Here is a 22,634-nt window from a genome sequence, read left to right on the forward strand (position 1 = left end):
TGCCTGATAAGTGGGCTGTTACCAGGTGTATGGTGATTGGTAGTATCCCAAGGGTAACCTGGTTGCTGCAAAGTGCTAATGCTTGTCGGTATGTAAGGTTGGCTAAAAGGCTGGTGGGGCGTGATTTTGCGACTGGCACTATGGAACACGTGCTTGGATGGTTCATTTCTTCTTGTGGCATCGTCTTTGTCCTTGAGTTCTCTCGCCATTCTGTTGTATTTGCAATCTTTTGTAACGTGGCCAGCATTTTCGCCGCAGACGGTACAGTATGGGGGTCTTTGGCCTCTGCCTCTTCCTCTGCCTTCTCGCCCGCCGCGCATTCCGCGGCCTCCGTGGCCACCGTGATTAGGATGGTGGAAACCCCTGTGTTGCTGGTTCGGCGGTGGTACGGACAGTACCTGAACTGTCAGAGACTGTCCCGATTCCTCCTAGAGATTATTGATCGAGTGGAAGGGCCTGACATTCCGCTGCACTGGTGTTTGCGGAAGTCTTGGGGTTTTGTTTGCCTGTCTCCATGAATTGCGAGTTGCCTTTCACCTTTTGAGGTCATCGTCGGACCTTGCATAACTGCCCATTACCTCAAACAGCCCCTTTAAAGACTGGGGTTGCTTTCTGGCGAAATGGGCGGTGCATTGGCCAATGGCCAGGCCGTCGATCGCTGCTGCTATCATTGTTTCCTCTAGGGCATTTGGCACATGCGCCTTAATCTGAATGAATCTCTCCAGATATTCGGATAGGGGCTCGTCGTCTCTTTGGATGCAATTGAGGAGGTCTCTTGTTGTTTTCGCCCCAGACTGGTATCCTTGGAAGGTGGATAATAACTCCATCTTGAGTTGCTGCCAAGAAAGGATTGAGAGAGGTTTTAGCGAAGTGTACCAATCGTGTGCGATGTCTTCGACTGCCATGATGAGAGACTTCGCTAGAGTTTGCGTGTCTCCTCCAGCAGAAATTACAGTGGTCTCATAGCTAGCTAGGAATTTCTTTGGGTTTGCCTTTCTGCCAAAAGCTGGAATACGTGGCTTGTAACATAGTGGTCATGGGTACTACTGAAGCTCTTTGGACAGGGGCGAAGTTGAGTCGTATGCGTTGGCATTCTCATTTAGTGCTGCGTCCTTAGGGATTGCAAGGTTTTCGTCCCCATTGCGTTCCCTGCGGCCCCCGCTCCATGCAGGGCTCGAATTTCCCTATGTAGTCTGTCTCTTTGGATTTTAGCCTGCCGAATGGCTCGTTGAGTTTGATCGGCTCTGTTTCGCGCCGCGGCCCGCTGTAACAGCTGGTCCTTTTTGTACTGTAGCTTCACGATATCTTGCTAGTACTGCTCTAGCCTCCTCAATTCCCTTGCCTGATCAGTGATCTCGCTGTCTTCATCTTCTTCGATTTCATTTTTGTCTTGATCGAGTTGGATCTCTTCGGCGACGCCTTCTGGTGTTTCCTGATGGGTTCGAGTTGTGGCAGCGCCGTCTGGCTGTGGGTTGGGTGCGGATGGCTCCGAGGTTGCCGCCGCTTCTGTGCCACTTCGGGTGGCTGCTTCCGCCGTCGCGGCGGCGGCGGCGGCAACTGCGGATGCCTCCACTGTGTCTGTTGGTATCTTCGACTTCTTTGGTGGCATGATAACCTCGAACAACAACCACGGTGGGCGCCAATGTTGTTCTAGGCCTTAGCCTTCGAACATCGGGTTGAGGAACGAGCTAATCAAGCAACCGAATACCAGTTCGAACAATGGGTGGACAAAACGAAACTCATGTATTCATTATGGAACCGCATGTCTCTCTTTTACAATCCCCGCCAAGGGGGCTATTTCTACAGGCCGACGGGCAGCCTACGGACAACATTGCCACTGCAACTACTGCACATTCTAGGAATATTCTCGTCCGCTCTGGACATGTTCGCCATTTTGGAGATAACGCCCGCCCCGGATGGCGCCGGCCCTCTGGTCCCCGACTAGTCCCGCCTTATGCTGCCTCTTTGCCGACCGAGCAGGCCCCGATGGACCAGGGCTGTCGGCACCGTGTCTAGCGACGGACTCCTCTCACGGGCGAAACCTGCAAAGTTAGTCACGCAACCTGACGTCAACTATTCACCCAAGCGAAAGGCCGACATAGTACCTAACGGGATCGATTTCCCTAGCGAGCGACGGCTATTCGTACGGGCGAACAGTCCGAGCCACTTCAGCATGCTGACGCGCCACCTATTCGCCTCGGCGAAAGGATCCATCCTCGGATCGCCAGGGCACTCGCCTATCGCCCTAGCGAAAAGACCGGTCCGCATGTAGGTCGAGCGTGGAATCAGCGCGCGAGGCTGATTCCGCCGTTGTGGCGGCGGCTATGGCAACTGCGGATGGCTCCACTCTGTCTGTCGGTATCTTCGACTTCTTTGGTGGCATGATAACCTCGAGCAACAACCACGGTGGGCGCCAATGTTGTTCTAGGCCTTAGCCTTCAAACATCGGGTTGAGGAACGAGCGAATCAAGCAACCGAATACCAGTTCGAACACTGGGTGGACAAAACGAAACTCATGTATTCATTATGGAACCGCATGTCTCTCTTTTACAATCCCCGCCAAGGGGGCTATTTATACAGGCCGGCGGGCAGCCTACGGACAACATTGCCCCTGCAACTACTGCACATTCAGGGAATATTCCCGTCCGCTCGGGACATGTTCGCCATTTTGGAGATAACACCCGCCCCGGATGGCGTAGGCCCTCTGGTCCCCGACTAGTCCCGCCTTATGCTGCCTCTTTGCCGACCGAGCGGGCCACGACAGACTAGGGCTATTGGCACCTTGTCCCGCGACGGAGTCCTCTTAGGGGCCAAACCTGCAAAGTTAGTCACGCGACCTGACGTCAACTATTCGCCCAAGCAAAATGCCGACATAGTACCTAACGGGACCGATTTCCCTGGCGAGCGGCGGCTATTCATACGGGCGAACAGTCCGAGGCACTTCAGCATGCTGACGCGCCACCTATTCGCCCCGACGAAAGGATCCATCCTCAGATTGTCAGGGCACTCGCCGTATCACCCTAGCGAAAAGACTGGTCTCGAGCGTGGAATCAGCGCGCGAGGCTCTCTCTATTCGCCTTGGCGAAAAGGCAGCGCCGCGCTGCGGAACTCTCCTCCCGCCGCCGTAGTGCATCCATCAATCTGCCAGTGCGAAGTGTTGGCTGCACCGCTGAGAGAGAGAGGGGGTAAGGACGCCCGAGCACCGTGGGGGTGCCCATAGGCTGGGCCTCCCCCCAACAGAAGGTTGTCTCATACAGTAACCCGCTGATTTAAGAGCAAATATAAATAAACAAATATGTTTATGTTGTTAATTTGCCTTCTTCATCTACATGCCATGTTTAAAGTTGATATGAGCAAGAGTAGCTGTATTTATTCTATAAAAGCTTTGGAATACCTCCTGTGCATTTATATCACATTTTTATATGGCCTTTCTCTGCGTAATATGCTTGTTATGTTCGAAATTAGATTATTTAATTTATTTAAATATGTTGGGAGCATGTCACTTATATCTGCAATATTACAACATTGATCTGCTTCCAATAAAATTGTTATCATAGATACGTCATCCCTATTTTTTTAAAAAAAAATCAAAGGGCATATAATGTACCCTCTTTTTTAGTTCGACCTTACAGTGCATATTTGTCTGATGTTTTGCCAGAATTATATTGCCGCTATATAAAACTAAAGTGAAATCGTAGTTGTACATGTGCAATTTTTAAGCCACAGATAAAATATAAATATAGCATTGTTCCTTTATATTGACTGATAATATATTTAGGCATGACAACAACAAACAAAAAAAAAACTGCTCGTCTAGTTTTCACTTACTGCACGTACCATCCTTCCGATCCATTATTTCAGCTGCGATTCTTGTATGACGACCGTGTGAAATTTTGAAATACAGCAGCATGCACTTGAGACGTACTTCAGCAAGCGCCTGGCCGGAATCCGACGTGTCCGCGGCCAGAATCGTACAGCACCTCGAACGTGCGCTGGTTGACATTGCCAATGATTCCGGTATGGCCATCCGGGGGCCCTGAGACGAACGCGAGGCAGCCGTCGAGCAGAACCCCCGAAGGCACGTCGAGGTCGATCGTGACACCGCCGTCGTACGTGAGGGCAACGGTCGGCACCGTCACGTTGCTGTTGCCGGTGAAGTTGTAGCACGTGTCGAGATCCTCGTCGTTGTTCGGTGGCAAGAGCGGGTACGCGGACATGGCGCTCCGGAAGGCTGTCCGCAGCGCCGAGTAGGCCGTCTCCGGGAGAATCGTGACGACCGTGCCGGAGTCTATGATCATGCCTCCGGAGAACACGGTCGGCTGTATGTCGAGCTGCGTCCCTCCGACGCTGATGCCGGTGAGATTGACCAAGTAAAACGTCGGCTCCTTAGGCACGCTGTGCAGCGGCGTGAACAGGAACCCTGCCGTGTTGTTGCTGGGCGCGCCGAGCGCGAGGAACCCGGTGGTGCTGTTGCCCGCCGGGAGGCAGTACGAGAAGGCGCCGCCGTACGTCTCCGCCGTCTGCGAGACGAGCGACTCTGGCGCGCCGCCGAGCCCGAGGAGGCCGTCGAACAGGTCGAACGTGCCACGCTGGACCAAGCCGCAGCCGAAGCTGAAGTTCTTGACCGAAACCTGTGGGCTCAGCGTCAGCGTCTCCGTGCTGTACACCCCCACTGTGATGTCCCCGTTGCCGTACTGGATCCCGTACTGGCACAGGGAGGTGCCACTGGAGTTGGTGCAGCCATTGGCGTAGGTGTCGGTGTCGAGGTCCCTGCACGCTTTGGAGTCGCACGGGATGGGCGCGTACGAGGACGACGTGCTCGGGTCGAACAGGGGGTCCTTCTGCGGGTAGCACGTGGAGGAGTTGCAGGGCTGGCACTGCACCCACGACAGGTCGCTGCCGGTGTCGATGAGGAGGACCTGCGACACAGCCGGCGTGCCGAAGCCCAGCGTGACGACGTACTCCAGCGAGTCCACGGCGGCGCCCAGGGACGTCGGGATGCTCACGCCCACGTCCGACAGCGTGATCCTGCGCCCTGATGCCTTGCGCAAGATATGGTTCCTGCGAGCGCGGTCCCGGCGAAGCATCTCGGCCCGGGACGGCCTGTTCGTGGCCGCCACCGATGCCGGCGCGCACGGTCCGTGCCGGTGCGCCAGCGGCATGGACGCACGGTTGGGATCAGAAGTCACTGACACGGATAGCACTTCAGAGTTAGTCTGAAACTTTGATTCGTATTCATCAGTAGCATTGCATTGCGTACCTTGTGGTGCCGGTGAGCACGCTGCAGGATTGGATGGCGAAGAGGTGCTTGTTGGCACCAGAACAAAGCCGCGCTCATTGCCTCCAAGTGCAATCAAACAGTAGCTGCATAGAAGGAGGACGCACAGAAGCAGAGGGGAAGAAGCCATGGCGATGCTTTTCGTTGCAAAGTACGTTTCCGTACCGAGGAGCCGGGGCATTATTTATCGGGCAATTTGGCGAACATTTTATTTAGGAGTATCAAACACGGCATCGAATGCCTACAAGCAGGGACGGAGAAAGCTAGACACGATGATATTTTACGTTCGTTCTACAAGCATACGAATGAATGTTCTGCTGTCTAGCTAGCAGGTCTCTCGATATATGCCCACATTTTTGTCCTCTCTACATTGCCGAATGCCTCTGCGTGTCTATGTACGTGCATGTGACATCGTACACATCGTAAACACGGCTCCTTGCTGTAGTTTGCTGGATGTCGATTTCGATTACAACGCTATCTCCATGGCTACTTATTGGCATCTTGGTGCTTACGCCAGCTCAACAGCAAAAGACAGCAGACGGACCCCAAAAACCCATCGCCTAAGACCCTCAGGCGACTGAATTCTAGCATATGTGATAAAAAAAAACACGGATCTCAGTCTTGGTTCGGCCAGAACCGGCGCCGGCGCGCGATCGAAACTCGTTCAAAGGTTCGATTCAAATGGAGAGTAGGTGTTTAGATTTTTCCAATTTCCATTATGAAAAGTCGAAAAGATATGATTCCCCCAGGGTGGTCGACGGATTGGTATTTGTGATAGGAACAAAGAAGTGAAGGAAGGACGATGAGTGGCTAACGCATGAATCCATACCGTACCACTACTGGAAACTCGAATTGGTATGTGGGCGACGAATTTTTCTGTGCGTTTTTGGTACGTACAGAAAAATTACGATTTTTCTGTGGGTTTCAAAATATCCCGACAGAAAAATACGAAAACCCACAGAATAATTGTATGATTTTTCTATGCGTGACAATACACACACGGAAAAAAATCAGCAACCACAGAAAAATGAAACTTATTCTGTCGGTTCTTTAAAAACGCACAGAAAAAATATATACACGTACAGAAAAAATATTATTATTGTATCGGTTATTTTAAAACGCACAGAAAAAACGTACACACGCACGGAAAAAATCCAAGAAGTCCTAACCCTAACCCGCCGCGGACTCGCCCGCTCGGCTCCTCACGCACGCACGCTCCCCTCCCTCCCCTTCTTCTTCCCCGCCGCACCCTCCCCTCCCCTCCCCAGCCCCCCACACTCCCCTCCCCTCCTCCCGCACCCGCACCCGCCCATCCTCCGCCGGATCCCGCCCCTCCCCTCCCTCCCCTTCTTCCTCGGCGTGGCCGGTGCCGCCCCCTCCAGCTCCCCCCTCCCCTACCTTCTTCCCGAGATCCAGCCGTGCTTAGCCTGAACACATATATAAATGGTGTACCAACCCTAGCGCTCGCCAGATGCAGCCGCCGCTCGTGCCTGTCGTCATCGCGGCGCTGTTTCTGCCTCTCATCGCGGTGGGTCGGGTGGATCTAAGCGGCGGCGGCCGGCTCGCCCCACGCTCGCCGGGTGGCACGTGGCCAGCAGGAGCGGCGGCGCCCAGGTGGGCAGTCGTGGCGGCCTGCCAGTTCCCGCGTCCGGGGCCCTCGCTTGCTCGCCCGGCGGCCCCAAGGCAGCGGCGGCCCCCAAGGCAGCGGTGCGCCCCCCAGCTGCTCTCCTCGGTGCAGCTCCAAGTCGGCGGTGCGCACCCCAAGTGACGGCGGCCCCAAGGCGGCGGCGGTCCCCAAGGCAGCGGCAGATCCGGCTACTCTCGTCTCCACCTTGCTCATGGCATCATCAAGCTTTTTAGATCAGCATCAAGGTGTGTGCTGTGTAACCCTATCAGCTCTCTTTGTCCTTTTAATTGCCTTTAATAGATCTGGGAATAGCCTGTCGTTGGAGATATGGTTGAATCTTTAACCAATTACATTGATTCTTAATGATACTAAGTTCAGTGACCATTATATAGATAAAAAAAAAAGAAATCTGCAGCCTGTGGTATTGTAGGTGTGAGTTAAAATATGTTAGCAAGGATGCCAGAGTTAAGAAAGAGTACAAAAGTTCCATTCTAGGATGTGGAGCTGCACATATTTGCTGCAAAATCATATCCTTCTGTTAGGTGTCATTCAAATAGGAATACTGGAAATTATCGTGGTACTGTTCCTTGTGCAAGTTACATCCCAAAATTTTGCAAGGAAATAATGATAGCATTGTTAGTGTAAGTCCTTGTAGAAAGACTTTGGAAAGAGCTATGCATTACTTCTCACACAAACCAAATAACTAGTAAATTTGATTTGGTTAGAGAGCAGAAAGATTTAAGTGTCACATAGGCCGAGAACATGTACGGAGGCATGAGCAATACAATACTACGTGAGGCCACCAAAGTTATTTTTCTTCCTTCGGCATATGCATAATTTTGTGTGCTCTGTAGGGAGAAGGAACTGAAAACGCTAGAAGTGATAAAGTCGAATCTTGCTCCTATGATTTATGTTTATGTTTGCTTGAGAATTTTTTTTTGCATTTTGTAGCAAACTCAAGAAACACATGGCAACACAAGACTACGGAAGATCTTGCTGCTGCTGAAAAGGAATTCGAAGATTTGCAACCGTATGAACTGCCTAAAGCTGAAATGGTCGATCTAGTGCAGTAGCATGGCATAAGTCTGGTGCTTCACAGTGGTTTTGACTATAACTTTATTTGTCATGAAGCAGGACGCAGTGATGCCATGGAGCAGCTGGCATGGATCAATTAGTTAAGGAACTGTTTTCGTAAATCTTCTATTGGTACAGTACCTCGTTGGCTCATTGATTTTTTGACAGTTCAAACATTGTAGTGTTTCTATTTTAATAAGCCCTTTTGCAGGCTTGCTGCTCTTTGCTGTTGCTGCATGCTGGATGATTGTTGCTGCTGTTTCTGACATACATGCACCTGAGACAAGGTAACCTTACATGCCTCTAGGTTGATGTTAATATTAGTCTGTACACAATGCTTGACTCTTTGCAATCAACAAACTTGTGTAGGTTAGTAAGCTTGTTATTTGCTCTACACCATGTCAATTATTTTTCTATGTGTAGTTTAATATATTCTGATGAATTATTGTCCTGCACCTTAGCATGCACTTCCCATGAATTATCTTGATCTGCTGGCTTTGCAGCCGCTCCACCTCCACTACTCCAGCCTCCCCAATCAATGGAATTGTCCAGCACCTTAGCATGCACTTCCCATGAATTATCTTGATCCGCTGGCTTTGCAGCAGCTCCAACTCCACTACCCCAGCCTCCCCAGTCACCAGAATCATTCGCAGCACTAGCATTTTGTTCCAAACTTGAGTTCATTGTTTTGCCATTTTCCCATGAGCTGCCTTTCTGAATATTTTGCTCTCCAACTTAAGTATTATACAACACTTGCTTGAGGGCACATGAGATGCCAATAAGTTCCCTCACTTGCTGAATGCCATATGGAATAGACCTCCGTGTGTCAATGAGGTCAAGTATAAATTAACACAACAGTGTACTGTTCACAAACAGGAATGTAGATGTAATTCTGGAAGCAAGTTCCTCAAAAATGAACCATATCGTGTCATACTTGGTGATGTCAGGGATAAATTGTACAACACACGTGAACGTTCTCGTCACCTATTGTCATCTGGAATTTCTGAGATTCCAGAGGAGGCAACTTTTACTAATGTTGAACAGGTTTTGTCGAATACCATAAAAAGGGGTACCCTAAGCAAGAACCGAAAAGATTGCTTAGACCTTACAAATATCAAAGCCGAAGGACAACCACGGGGCCTTGGCCCCCGCCGAGGCCCTCTTGCCGAGGCCCTCCCGCCGAGGCCCTCTCGCCGAGGCCGATTCTCCGATTCGCCCCGCCGAGGCCCTCTCGCCGAGGCCGGTTCTCGCCGAGGCCCTCTCGCCGAGGCCGTCCCTCTGGCAGGCTGTCCCATCCATTTAATGCGCATGAATGCACCCGCTACGTCAGCCACGACCTACAGGGTACAACAACAGGAGCGATGTGACAACGGTCAAATCTCCTTTTTTTACCATCCCTTACTGACGGTGCAGGGGTTACCATGCCCTGCACTTTTCCACCTAAACCGGGTCACTATAGCCTTGGAATCAGTGCATAGGCCCAACTGCTCCCTCCAGGGCCTCGGCGCGGTCAGCTACACAGGTCACCTCCAAGGCCTCGGCGCGGTTAGCTACGACCTGCCAGGCCTCGGCACCCCACCAAGTCAAAAAATCCACAAGGCATGGCATGTCACCTACAGTGGAGGCCATGCTGACTAGACGTCAACAAGGACTCCTACGACTTCAACAGCCTCGGGCATGGCCGGCATGACGCACCAGTGATCAAGTACCAATTGCCATTCCCGACACTGTGCTGCTACAGGAATAGAGTACTAGATCTTTCTTCTAAGGCTCCACGTGTAGCTCTCTCATGTATTCTTGGCTCCCTCCTTACAGCTATAAAAGGGGGCAGCCAGGGCCATTTCTAGGGGCCGACTCCGATGCGCACACACCCTCTCGTGCAAACGCACTCACTCAATTGACGCCCACTCTCCCGCTGCCTGAGAGCAACGTCTCAAGCAGCCCGCACCGCTCCACGCCGAGACCTGGGACTAGCTCCCTCTCTCACCCAGCTTGTAACCCCCTACTACAAGCACTTCGATGCAAGGAATACAAGATCGATCTCTCAGACTAGACGTAGGGCACCAATTGCCTGAACCAGTATACACCTTGTGTCTCTTTGCATCACCATCTGGGATTAGGGGCACGCAGTACAAATTCACTAGTCGGTTGGTTGAGGACCCCCCCGGTCCGAAACACCGACAGTTGGCGCGCCAGGTAGGGGATTCTGCGTGTCAACTTCGCCATCCCAACAAGTCCCGGATAGCAGACCCCGTACGACCACTACGTCTCGGCACGGTGATCTGGTTCGGGAGCCTAGAGTTCATGTCTCTAGGATGTGAGTACGATATGGTACTCCTCACGCCCCGAGCCCCTCTGACCGACGTCGACATCACGCACTTACAACCCAGGCGCAGACGGCGCCCAGGCGGCCGCTCTCGTCGCGCTCGCCAGGCACGACACGAGCGAGGCCACTCCGACGCCACGCGAGCTCGCGGTGACGCACCGCGTCCTGCAGACACCCCATGTTCAGCTGTTGGCACAGGGTCCCTGGTTGGGGACCTGACTAGCCTAAGCCTGGACATGGGCGAAATGCCGGCGGCATGCGGCGACGCCCCGTCATCTAGCTCTTCCCTACGGCATCCTGAGGGATCGACTTCGGCGGAGCAGAACCTGGCAATGGCACCATCCTCGTACCCCTTCGGGTTGAGAAATGCCACCGCCACCTACGCTTCCGCCTACGCCTCTGCTCACGCAGAGCCCTCAGGACGCCACAATGCTTCGCCCTCGACTTCGACACCACGACTTCGGTCCACACCCACGCTGACTCCTCGGAAGAGGACGAGGCATGGGCCGGGGCAGACTTCTCCGGACTACGAGACCCTGAATCCATGCGCCGCTTCCTGTTCGCGAGCGACTACTGCTTCGGCTACTCTGACTCTGACGACGAGGGCGCTTACGACCCCACTCGCGAGTGCTTTCACGTCGAACTCGGCATGCCGAGAATAGGCGATGAGGACGAGGGGACAGGCACCCGTTCCCCGCCTCGCCGGGGAGCGGGCGATGCCACACCTCCATGCGTTGTCCCGCCTGCAGCGAGGAACGAGAACCCTGCCCCTGCACAACTTCGACGCCCGGACCTGGAGCAGCTCCGTGAGCTTCAGGCCAAGGTCGAACAGGACCGACTTCTCCTGCAATAGCTTTGAGACACTCTGGAGCAGGAGCAGCGAGGTCGCGGTGATGGCGGAGGAGCCCGGCGGAGGGCCCGTGATGTGCACCACTACATCAACGACGACGACGGGGGTGAGCAGCCCCCAATCTTCAATCGCGCTAGCCAGAACATCACGGCTGCGGCGATGTTAGTCCGAACAATGCCCGAGCCCTCTACCACGGAGGGGCGACGGGTCCACGGTGAGCTCCAGGATCTCCTCGAGACCGTCGCGGTGTAGCAGGCCGAAAGTTCCGCCTCTCGGCGGCGCGGTGGCGCCTCGGAACGTCTCATGGCCCCGCCTCGGTAGGATAGGGAGGCCTCGGTCCATCCCGAGCCCGCTCGGGTGCCGGCACTCAACAGGGTCCCCTTGCTTCACGACTGCCTTGGCAACCGACGCGAGGCGCAGGACGAGCACGAGGTAGTCGGCAGGCGACGGCGCCATGACAGCGAGGGGCCCGCCCGAGGCTACCATGTGCACCGAGGTGGCCGCTACGACAGCGAGGAGGACCGCAGTCCTTCTCCTGAGCCACCTGGCCCTCGAGTCTTTAGCAGAGCTATCCGTGTCGCCCATTTCCCGGCCCGGTTTCGGCAACCAGCCAACCTCACGAAATACAGCGGCGAGACCAATCCCGAACTTTGGCTGGCCGATTATCGCCTAGCTTGTCAGCTAGGTGGCGCGGATGATGACCTGCTCATCATCCGCAACCTCCCATTATTCCTGTCAGACTCGGCGCGAGCCTGGCTCGAACATCTCCCCCCTCGGGGTACACATGCGCTACATGGTTCGGCTCCACTTCCCCGCCTCCAACAATGCAGCCGAGTATGAAGCTCTCGTCAACGGCTTGCAAATCGCCATCGAACTTGGAGCATGACGTCTCGACATCCGGGGCGATTCGCAGCTCGTCGTCGATCAAGTCATGAAGGAGTCAAACTGCCTCGACCCCAAAATGGAGGCGTACTGCAAACTGGTACGTCACCTGGAAGACAAGTTCGACGGTCTCGAACTCAACCACGTCGCGCGTAAATTCAACGAAGCCGCGGATGAACTGGCAAAGATGGCGTCGGCACGGGCCCTGGTCCCCCCGAACGTCTTCGCCAGAGACCTCCACAAGCCTTCCATCGACCACGCCTCGGCAGCGGAAGAGGGCCCGTCGGTCGAGCCCGCCGTAGGGCTCGAGGCCCCCTCTGTCGCTGAGACTCATTCGGCCGAGCCCGAGGTCATGGAAGTCAACCCAGAACCTCCTGAGGCCAACCAGGACATGGACTGGCGAGTCCCGTTCCTTGATTGCCTCATTCGAGGATAGCTTCCCGCTGACAGGACCAAAGCCCGACGGCTCGCTCGGCGAGCCAAGACTTACGTTCTCAGCGATGGCGAGTTATATAGGCGAAGCCCATCTGGCGTCCTCCAACGATGCATCACCACCGAGGCAGGACAAGCCCTACTCTGGGACTTGCACGCGGGAGCCTGCGGTCACCACGTAGCGCCTCGGACCCTCGTTGGAAACGCCTTCCGCCAAGGGTTCTACTGGCCAACAGCGGTTGCTGACGCCACCAAGTTAGTACGCTCCTGCGAGGGATGCCAGTACTACGCGCGGCAGACGCACCTCCCGACCCTGGCCCTCCAAACCATCCCCATTACATGGCTGTTTGCCGTGTGGGGGCTTGACATGGTTGGGCCTCTATAGAAGGCCCTTGGGGGCTACACCCATCTGCTGGTGGCAATATATAAGTTCTCCAAATGGATCAAGGCTCGCCCGATCAATCAGATCAAATCCGAGCAAGCGGTGCTATTCTTCACGGACATCATCCATTGGTTCGGGGTTCCGAACACCATCATCACCAACAACGGGACACAGTTCACCGGTCGTAAATTCCTGACATTCTGCGACGACCACCACATCTGTGTGGCCTGGTCAGCCGTAGGACACCCAAGGACAAACGGCCAAGTAGAACGTGCTAACGGCATGATCCTACAAGGCCTCAAGCCAAGAATTTACAACCGGTTGAAGAAGTTTGGCAAGAAATGGCTCACCGAACTCCCGTCGGTCATCTGGAGCCTGAGGAACACCCCAAGCCGAGCCACAGGGTTCACACCTTTCTTCTTGGTCTATGGAGCCGAGGCTATCCTCCCCACTGACTTGGAATATGGTTCCCCGAGGCTACAGGCCTACAACGAGCAAAGCAACCACACCGCCCGTGAGGACGCCCTCGACCAACTAGAGGAAGCCCGAGATGTGGCGCTACTACATTTGGCCAAGTACCAGCAAGCCCTACGGCTCTTTCAGGCCCGGCGCATTCGAAGCCGAGACCTGAAGGTAGGCGACCTGGTGTTGAGGCTGAGGCAGAACAACAAGGGCCGCCACAAGCTGACCCTGCCATGGGAAGGACCGTACATCGTCGCCCAGGTGCTCAAGCCTGGGACCTACAAGCTGACCAACGAGAAGGGCGAAATCCTCAACAACGCTTGGAACATAGAACAACTACGTCGTTTCTACCCTTAGAATTTCCAAGCATTGTATACATTGTTTCTCGGAATACAATTAAGAAGCGTTCTTTAGTTCTAATTTTTAGAGAAACCCACCGAGCCCATCGCGGGCCTCGGCATTATGATAACACCACAAGGAACGCTCTGCTCTGTCTCTGCAGAACCGAGCCTCCCTCGGGGGCTAGAAGGGGGGACCTCCCCCCTAAGTCCCACGCACTGTTTTTTAGTCGTTTTTTGAAAAACTTCCTACGCCAAACTCTCTAGCGTGCTCTGACAAATCGATTGTGAAAAAAACTAAGGACCGAAAGACTGTCTCAAGGCCAGAAGGCCGGCTGAGTCGCGAGATGGCCTACGCCTCCGGGCTACGGCACTCCCTCACCACCTTCTGCCCAAGGGGCAGCTTAGGCTCCGAGGAAGTTTTTTGCAAGAGATACGTTCAGAAACAAGACAGAGGGCAGAGGCTCGGAAATACAATAAAGAAAAACGATTAAAAAAGCGTCGGCGCACGATCACTTTAAAAAGGCCTCAATGGCCACCAACGTTATGGTAGGGCAACATAATCCCTAATATAATTACACGGTCTCTTGGGCCCAGATCAAGGCGCAGGGTCTCCAGCATCGGCGGACGGCGGCGGAGGGACCACCTCCTCTTCGAACAGCCCAGCCAGCGCTGCGCCGGGACCCTCCGTCGCCTCCATCAGCTTCATCACTGCCTCGTCGGCCTCCTCGTCATCATCGGGTAGGATGTAGCCATCGCTGATGGCTTGAAGGTCAACGCCGACGTAGTGCAAGGCGATGACGGCCAGCGCGCGCTTGACGCCCGTATGCAGCGCCCCTCGGAGCCGTTCACGCACTTGGTCGCTCAACGCAACCAGGCGGCTCCTGAGAGAGCTTCCTGACTGGATCCCTTCGACTTCTAGGGCCTCGCAGGCGGTACGGATGGCGCTCTTCAGCGCATCGTGCTCTCCGATCTCGGTGTCAAGCACCGCCTGCACTGCGCCGGAGGCCTTGGCTGCCTGGGTGACCTCCTTCTCCAACTCTGCGCCAAACGCAACGGAACAAGGTTGAGCGCAAAGGAGTACAAGCTAGATCAGGGGTGGAAGTCTACGGAACTCACCCTCGACCTTCTGCCCCCAGCGTTGGGCCTCGGCCTGTGAGGCCTCGGCTTTCTCCTTCCAACGCTGGGCCTCAACCCGAGACGCCTTGGCCTTCTCCTTCAGGTGCTGGGCCTCGACCCGAGCAGCCTCGGCTGCCTTGGAAGCTTCACTCCCCAGCTCTGCGTTATACAGGGAGTTAGGGAGCGAACACGAGAAAATAGAATTAAACGAGGGATAGGACTCACCCTCGGCCTTTCCCCTCCAGACCACAGCCTCGGTCCGGGAGGCCTCAGCCACCGTAAGGGCCTCATCTAAGGCGCCTTTCGTCAGCTGGTGTGCACTCTGCTCCGCCCCTAGCTGCCCAACAAGGACCTTGCCCGAGGCCGTGGCTTCCTCAGCCCGGGACCTGAAGGCATCCCGCTCACCAACCACATGGGTTAGCTCTTCCTCCAACTCCTTGACCCGCGCCGCCAGAGGGGCGACCTGCTCCTGGGCCACGGCTGCCTCGACCTTTGCATCGAAGCAACGAAGGCGGAGGTCCTCCACCTCCGCGCTCCGTGTCGCCAAAAGTTCGTTGGCACCTGCAAGCAGGCCCTTCTGCCGCTGGAGCTTGTCCTAGACGTCCCTCTCCCGTCGGAGAAAGACCGACTTCCTGAGGGACCGGGTCTCGAGCTCCTGGGTAAGCAGAACAGGGGTCATTCACTACCAGAAAACCCAGAAAAAGACAACACCGCATGAGAAAAGAAAGTACGAACCTGGGCGACTCTGGGCAGATCATCGGCCACCACGGACAGCGCCATCCATAGTGACCGCTCCGCTAGCTGGCGGTATTGCTCAAAGGTGTCCCACCGCCCGCCCTCGACCGCGTCCTTAAGGGCGAACAGAGGCTCCCCCTCAGGGTCATCCCGGCTCTGCCACCGGACACGTGGGTGATCCCACCCGTGGGGCTCGGGTCGCACTCGCATGAGGGCCGAGCTTCCCTTGACCGAGGATGGAACCAGCTGTTCCATGGCGGCGGCCACCTCGGCGTCGACCGCCTCCCGCCCCTGCGAAGTCTCGTCGGAAGATACCGGATAGACCTGAACCAAGGGTGCCACCGAGGCCACCGTCGCCTCTGTCTCCAACTCCGGGGCCAACGGCCTCGCCGCAATCACGACGGCCTCGGTGGTCCCGGGGGCTCCGGCCTCTGCCATCGTGGCCTCGGTGGGCGCGGGGGCTCCGACGGCCGCCGTTGCGTCCTCGGCGGTCCTGGGCGCCTCGTCCTCCATCGCCTTGGCCTCCGAGACCCTAGGGGCCTCGACCTCGGTGGCCTCGGCAACTGAGGGCGCCTCGGCCCCATCTGACTCATGGACCTCACCCTCGTGGGGCGGAGACGACCCCTCCCCCGTCCGTGTCAAGACGGACTCGGCAGCCCCTCTGTGGGTGGCCGGCTCCTTCGGGTCGACCCTCACCGACGCCGCGCCACGTTGTAGGGTGGCATGCGCCTCCGCCACCCAATGGGCGGTGAAGCCAGGGTTCGCCTTGAGCGCTTTAAGGGGCGCCAAGGAAGGCACCTCTGCAGGTTGCTTCTGGCTAAGGGCAAAACACTTACAGGGTCAGCACGAGACAAAGGAACAAATGGAAAACGCTGCGGCACCACCTAAAGTATGCTTACCTCGACCGGGGCAGCAACCGCTTCGACACGGCGACCCTCGTCTGCAAAGGCGGTGGCGGTGGCAAAAGCACGGCCTCCATATCCATCGGCGCCGGCCGGTCCTCAATGGATCCCGGTGCCTCTTCGGTCCTCCGCGGGAGCAGTTGCGTCGCCTCCGCCGCCACTTGCACCACTGCTGCCGTCGAGCCCACCGGGTTGACGGCACGCTTGCCCAATGCCCGCTCCTCGGGTGTGTCGGTCTCGGCCCAGAGGCAGGCAATCGCCGACCCCGGGTCAGCTCCTCCTCCTCTTGGGAGCGCCGGGCTGCTTGCCGACGCCCCGGGCGTCGTCTCCTCAACGTCAGGGAGATGGTCCAGGGGACCCCGCCCCATCTCACCTTCGTCATCTCTGTCTAAGGCATTCGTCGATAGCGACGACGATGGGGACTCCTCCAACGAGAGGCCGTCCTTCCTTTGCTGCCGACGACGCTCGTCTAGTTTCTCGCGCGCAAGAATCTGCTTCATGCGCTTCGCCGCCTTGGCGTCCTTCCGCTTTTTCTGTGCCTCGGCGTGCGCCCGGTTGATCGCCCGCCGCCTCGCGTCCTCGGGAACGGGTGGCGGGGAGGGTCGCACGTCCCTCATCCCCTGCAGGAATAGCGAACACGCATAAGGGAACGAGAAATGATGAGAAATGGAGAAGGCTCGGGGGCTGTAGCGGCGCGTGACTTACCAGCGAGAGATACCCCCAAGACGGACGCATCGCGAGGGTGGTCAGCCCACCGCTCCTCAGCTTCGCGTCCACCGTCTCCCTCACCTGGCGAAGAATTTCCTCATCAGAGAGGGTAGAGGTAGACAACTGGATGCCCGCGATCGGCTCATCCGGCCTCATCTCGAACAGGCGTGCCGCCGAACCATCAGCGGCAGCACCCTCTGGCTTTGGAAGGCGGCCACGACCACAGCCGCAGTAAGGTGGCGGTCCCATAGCCTCTGCAGCCCCTCCAGGAGTGGCTGCAGCTTGGGCTGATCCTCCCTCGGGACGCCATACTTCCACCTCTCCGGGCAGCTCCCCACAATCCGCCTAGTGTAGGGGGGAAGTCCGCCGTCGTCGTTGCGGAGATAGAACCAGCTCGTGTACCATCGACGGTTGGTTGATGCGAGCCAGGCCAGGATATAGAGGTGCTAGAGGTCCTAGCACACTTGGAGAGTGCAGCCACCGGCCCTCACTGCCTTCCTCGTGCCCGACGTGCCCGTCGGCTTGGTGGTATGCCCCGCTCGGAAGAGATGGAGCCACAACTCCCAATGGGGAGCAATCCCCAAATACCCCTCGCAGACAGCGACGAAGATGGCCGCCTGCACGATAGAATTGGGGTTGAAGTTGTGGAGCTCCACGCCATAGTAGTGCGGGAGCGCCCGCATGAATCGGTCCACCGAGACGCTGAGGCTGCGCTTGTGAAAGGACACGAAGCTCACGACATAACCATCGCGAGGCCTCGGCTCCGGCTCGCCTGATGGAGCGATCCACTCTGGCCTGTTGGGGTCGGTCACTGGACGAAGGAGCCCGCTGTCGATGAGCGACTGAAGCATCTCCACGGTGACGTCGGATGGATCCCAAGGGTCCGCCCCGATGACAACAGTGTCGTCGGCCATGAGTGCGGTGGAGGGCTCGACTACGGTGGTGAGTCTCTCTCTCTCCTTCTCTGCCTCGCCTCTTTCCCTTCTTCCTCCCGGGGCTCTCTGCTCTGGCGACGGCTCAAAGACGGCAATGCTAATGTGGGCAAGGTAAGGAGGGGAGGGGCGAAGCTCGTTGCGTATTTATGTAGGGTGAAGGCGAAACGGACGGGCGACGAAATCGGGGAAGTTTCCCTCAGATCCGGTGCGATTAATCCTGATCCGATTTTACTGCCCGCGTGTCCACCTTTTCCTCATTAATCGTGGGAACAGTTACGTCCCATCCACTGACGCCACGTCACGTCCGACCGCTGCAGTAGCAGGCATCGTTCCGCCTCCCCGAGGAAATCGCCTCAAAAGGCACGCCGACCGTTGTCGAACCGATGGGGGAGATATCCCCCCACCCTATTCCTTTCAGATGAAGGAACCGGGCGTCGAGCCCATTACGGTCTAGGGGTTTGAAGGCTGGGCCCCTAAGGGTTTCGACAGCCGCCCCAGGGCAACAGAGTCAGGGGCGACCGCGGGCGAGCCCGTACAGGGCCGAGACCCAAGCAAGCGAAACGCTTGGGACGCCCAAAGTCACGTCCGAGACCGGCAAGGAAGTCTCCGAATGGGATCCCACTGTAGGGAGGCACCAAGCCACCGGGGCCCAGCGAATGGCCCCGGCACCCACTAGAGAAACCCTCTGGTACTCTTGGAGTGCGTCCATGGACCGCTAGCCGACCCCTAACGAACGGGGCTCGGGCCTCCACTCAGATTACCCGATAACAGCTCACCAGAAATGCCACCGCTCGCGCCCATCGAGGGTAGCCTGGCATATTCCACCCCTCCTTCCGAACGAAAAGGAAGCGTGAGGGTCGTATAAAAAAGCCAGGGAAACCCCTGATGGACCTCTCGCAAAGGCTAAGGGGTTCTCCCTGCAACCTTTGCCGAGACCCAGCGACCCAGGCTCGCACTCGAGGGGCTCGGCAAACAAACCCCTCCTTCCGAACAAAAAGGAAGCGCGAGGGTTGTATAAAAAAGCCAGGGGAACTCCCGATGGCCCTCTTGCTCCGCGCAGAGGCTAGGGGCTCTTCCTGCAGATATGCTAAGCCCCCGCGACCCAGGCTCGCACCCGAGGGGGGCTCGGCAAACAAATCCTCACACGCGAGGGTCGTATAAAAAAGCCAGGAGAGCACCTGACGGCCCTCTCGCTCCGTGCAGAGGCTAGGGGGCTCTTCCTGCAAGTTTGCTGAGACCCAACGACCCAGGTTTGCACACAAGTGGGCTCGGCAAACAACCCCTCCGTCTGAACGAAAAGGATGTGCGAGGGTTGAACAAAAAAGTTAGGGGGACCCCTGACTGCCCTCTCGCTCCGTGCGGAGGCTCGAGGGCTCCTCCTACGCCCAAGACAAAGACAAGCGACCCAAGCCCGCACCTGAAGACTCAAAAAACGCGATAAAAGGGCATCGAGCCCATTACGGTCTAGGGGTTCGAAGGCTGGGCCCCTAAGGGTTTCGATAGCCGCCCTAGGGCAACAGAGTTAGGGACGACTATGGGCGAGCCCATGCTTGGCCGAGACCCGAGCAGGCGACTGCTCGGGATGCTCTAAGTCGTGTCCGAGACCGGCAGGGAAGTCTCCGAATGGGATCCCACCGTAGGGAGGCACCGAGCCACCGGGGCTTAGCGAACGGCCCCGACACCCACTAGAGAAACCCTCTGGTACTTTTGGAGTGCGTCCATGGACCGCTAGCCGACCCCTAAAGAACGGGGTTCGGGCCTCCACTTGGACTTACCTAATAACAGCTCACCGAAGGTGTCACTGCTCGAGCCCACCAAGGGTAGCATGGCACCCTCCACCCCTCCTTCTGAACAAAACGGATGCGTGAGGGCGATGCAAAAAAGACAGGGAAACTCCTGGTCGTCCTCTCGCTCCGAGCAGAGGCTCGGGGGTTCTTCCTGTAACTAAATCGAGGCTCAGCGACCCGAACTCGCATTCATGGGCTCGGCAAGACGTAAGAAAAGCCCCTGGAGGAGTCAAATCCACTCCTCCAGGGCCTCGGGGGCTACACCCGGCGGGTGCGCTCGCGCGCACCCACCAGAACCACGAGAACAAAACACAATCCCGATGGGAGCAGCTGCAAGCCAAGTCTCGACAAACCCTCAGGGAGAGTGCTCGCACTCCCCCCGAGGCTCGGGGGCTACTGTCGGATACCATAAAAAGGGGTACCCTAAGCAAGAACCGAAAAGATTGCTTAGACCTTACAAATATCAAAGCCGAAGGACAACCACGTGGCCTTGGCCCTCGCCGAGGCCCTCTCACCGAGGCCCTCCTGCCTAGGCCCTCTCGCCGAGGCCCTCTCGCCGAGGCCGATTCTTTGATTCGCCCTGCCGAGGCCCTCTCGCCGAGGCCCTCTCACCGAGGCCGGTTCTCGCCGAGGCCCTCTCGCCGAGGCCGTCCCTCTGGCAGGCTGTCCCATCCATTTAATGCGCATGAATGCACCCGCTACGTCAGCCACGACCGACAGGGTACAGCAACAGGAGCGATGGGACAACGGTCAAATCTCCTTTTTTACCATCCCTTACTGACGGTGCAGGGGTTACCATGCCCTGCACTTTTCCACCTAAACCGGGTCACTATAGCCTTGGAATCAGTGCATAGGCCCAACTGCTCCCTCTAGGGCCTTGGCAAATCAGGCCTCGGCGCGGTCAGCTACACAGGTCACCTCCAAGGCCTCGGCAAATCAGGCCTCGGCGCGGTTAGCTACGACCTGCCAGGCCTCGACACCCCACCAAGTCAAAAAATTCTCAAGGCATGGCATGTCACCTACAGTAGAGGCCATGCTGACTAGACGTCAACAAGGACTCCTACGACTTCAACAGCCTCAGGCATGGCCGGCATGACGCACCAGTGATCAAGTACCAATTGCCATTCCCGACACTATGCTGCTATAGGAATAGAGTACTAGATCTTTCTTCTAAGGCTCCACGTGTAGCTCTCATGTATTCCTGGCTCCCTCCTTACAGCTACAAAAGGGGGCAGCCAGGGCCATTTCTGGGGGCTGACTCCGATGCGCACACACCCTCCCGTGCAAACGCACTCACTCAATTGACGCCCACTCTCCCGCTGCCTGAGAGCAACGTCTCAAGCAGCCCGCACCGCTCCACGCCGAGACCTGGGACTAGCTCCCTCTCTCACCCAGCTTGTAACCCCCTACTACAAGCACTTCGGTGCAAGGAATACAAGATCGATCTCTCAGACTAGACGTAGGGCACCGATTGCCTGAACCAGTATACACCTTGTGTCTCTTTGCATCACCATCCGGGATTAGGGGCACGCAGTACAAATTCACTAGTCGGTTGGTTGAGGACCCCCCGGTCCGAAACACCGACAGATTTGCTCTTTTTTCTGTGATATTCATATTAGTGACTGCAGCCATCATACTTATAGTAATCTAATTACCACCTTCTATGTTGCAGTTTTGTGCCGCGCTGCTCTCCCCTTCCCTAACTATGCCTTGTGACTTTTTTTGTTTTGTACTACTCTTTAGTGGCTGTGATGAATCAAGTTTCCATTAGAGAACTTCTGCACTTTAGCACCTTATGAGCTGGTACTTGGGATATTTTGTTCTATTTGCTGCTTAACTAGGATGGCTTGTACCAGTACAAGCAACCAGTTCTGTGGCTAGTTCAATTCCCATTAGAGAGAGAGAATTAAATTAAGTTCCAGGTGAAATTAAGTTGCAGTTGTCATGCTGATAATGGGTAAATCTGAGCCATTTCTCGAGTTCTTTTGCTCTTGTTCTTTTACTCCAGGTGAAATATATGTAGTTCTTGTGCTTTTGACATACTGCTCTCTAATGGATCTGGAATGACCAATAGTTTCTTTTCTATTAGCTCAGTTCAATAGAGCTCTGTGATTTTTGCATTGCTATTTGTAGAAGAACATGACTTTTTTGCATGCAAATCATATATTTGTTTCCTTGGATTGTGAAACTTAGGTAATACTTTCAAATGTGAAATTTCTAGAGATGGTCACCGTCTTGTGGTATTTCTTCTGTGAAATTTTGGTAATTATATACTTTTAAATGTGAAATTTCTGGAGATGGTCACTGCCTACCTGTCATTTCTTTTGCACTTGTAGATTTGTAAGTTCTTCCTGTCTCTTGCAGCTGTACTGCTTTGTGAAGGCTAGAAGTAATTTTAAATGTGAAATTTGTTTGCTTGACTGGATCCTGCATTAGACTTGGCATTTGGTCTTCCAATTCCATCTCCAGCATTCCAAGCATTCCAAGCATTCCAAGAATTGTCCGGCACCTTAGCATGCACCTCCCATGAATTATCTTGATCTGCTAGCTTTGCAGCAGCTCCAACTCCACTACCCCAGCCTCCCCAGTCACCAGAATCATTCGCAGCACTAGCATTTTGTTCCCAACTTGAGTTCATTGTTGTGCCATTTTCTCATGAGCTGCCTTTCTGAATATTTTGCTCTCCAACTTAAGTATTGTACAACACCTTTCTAGTTTCTTTAGTTCTTTACTCTGATTTGGCAAATAGATCCATGTCAACTCATCGTGATAACAGGAGCAAAGCATGTTTATTTCA

General features: G+C 55.7%; 3 protein-coding genes across 3 annotated transcripts; 1 reads left to right on the forward strand and 2 right to left on the reverse strand.

Annotated features, from left to right (window-relative positions):
* Nucleotides 1–3,860: 3,860 nt before the first annotated feature.
* Nucleotides 3,861–5,362, reverse strand: LOC136519567 (aspartyl protease family protein At5g10770-like). The gene is made up of 2 exons (XM_066512952.1): nt 5,261–5,362; nt 3,861–5,188 (listed from the first exon to the last, which is right to left on the reverse strand). The coding sequence occupies exon 2, from the start codon at nt 5,160–5,162 to the stop codon at nt 3,927–3,929; it is 1,236 nt and encodes a 411-aa protein (XP_066369049.1). The 5' UTR covers nt 5,163–5,188; nt 5,261–5,362; the 3' UTR covers nt 3,861–3,926.
* A 6,754-nt stretch (nt 5,363–12,116) lies between these two features.
* On the forward strand, nt 12,117–12,473 carry LOC136523925 (uncharacterized). Its single transcript, XM_066517438.1, has one exon. The coding sequence runs from the start codon at nt 12,117–12,119 to the stop codon at nt 12,471–12,473; it is 357 nt and encodes a 118-aa protein (XP_066373535.1).
* A 1,776-nt stretch (nt 12,474–14,249) lies between these two features.
* LOC136523926 (uncharacterized) lies at nt 14,250–18,029 on the reverse strand. Its single transcript, XM_066517439.1, has 7 exons — nt 17,739–18,029; nt 17,113–17,196; nt 16,405–17,027; nt 15,506–16,322; nt 15,176–15,365; nt 14,771–14,929; nt 14,250–14,692 (listed from the first exon to the last, which is right to left on the reverse strand). Exons 1-7 carry the CDS (start codon nt 18,027–18,029, stop codon nt 14,250–14,252), a joined length of 2,607 nt encoding a protein of 868 aa, XP_066373536.1.
* Nucleotides 18,030–22,634: the final 4,605 nt, after the last annotated feature.

The sequence above is a fragment of the Miscanthus floridulus genome, chromosome 18, assembly GCF_019320115.1.
Source record: "Miscanthus floridulus cultivar M001 chromosome 18, ASM1932011v1, whole genome shotgun sequence".
NCBI classification, from domain to species: Eukaryota; Viridiplantae; Streptophyta; class Magnoliopsida; order Poales; family Poaceae; genus Miscanthus; species Miscanthus floridulus.

Bases quoted from the DNA above. Each gene is read 5' to 3' on its own strand.
- LOC136519567 (XM_066512952.1), bottom strand. From the start codon at position 5,162: ATGCCGCTGGCGCACCGGCACGGACCGTGCGCGCCGGCATCGGTGGCG.
- LOC136523925 (XM_066517438.1), top strand. From the start codon at position 12,117: ATGGAGGCGTACTGCAAACTGGTACGTCACCTGGAAGACAAGTTCGAC.
- LOC136523926 (XM_066517439.1), bottom strand. From the start codon at position 18,029: ATGGCCGACGACACTGTTGTCATCGGGGCGGACCCTTGGGATCCATCC. The intron at 17,028-17,112 runs GTAAGTCACGCG...CTATTCCTGCAG, and splicing joins CTTGGGGGTATCTCTCGCTG to GGGATGAGGGACGTGCGACC. The intron at 14,930-15,175 runs GTGAGCGGGATG...TGTATAACGCAG, and splicing joins AGAGCTAACCCATGTGGTTG to AGCTGGGGAGTGAAGCTTCC.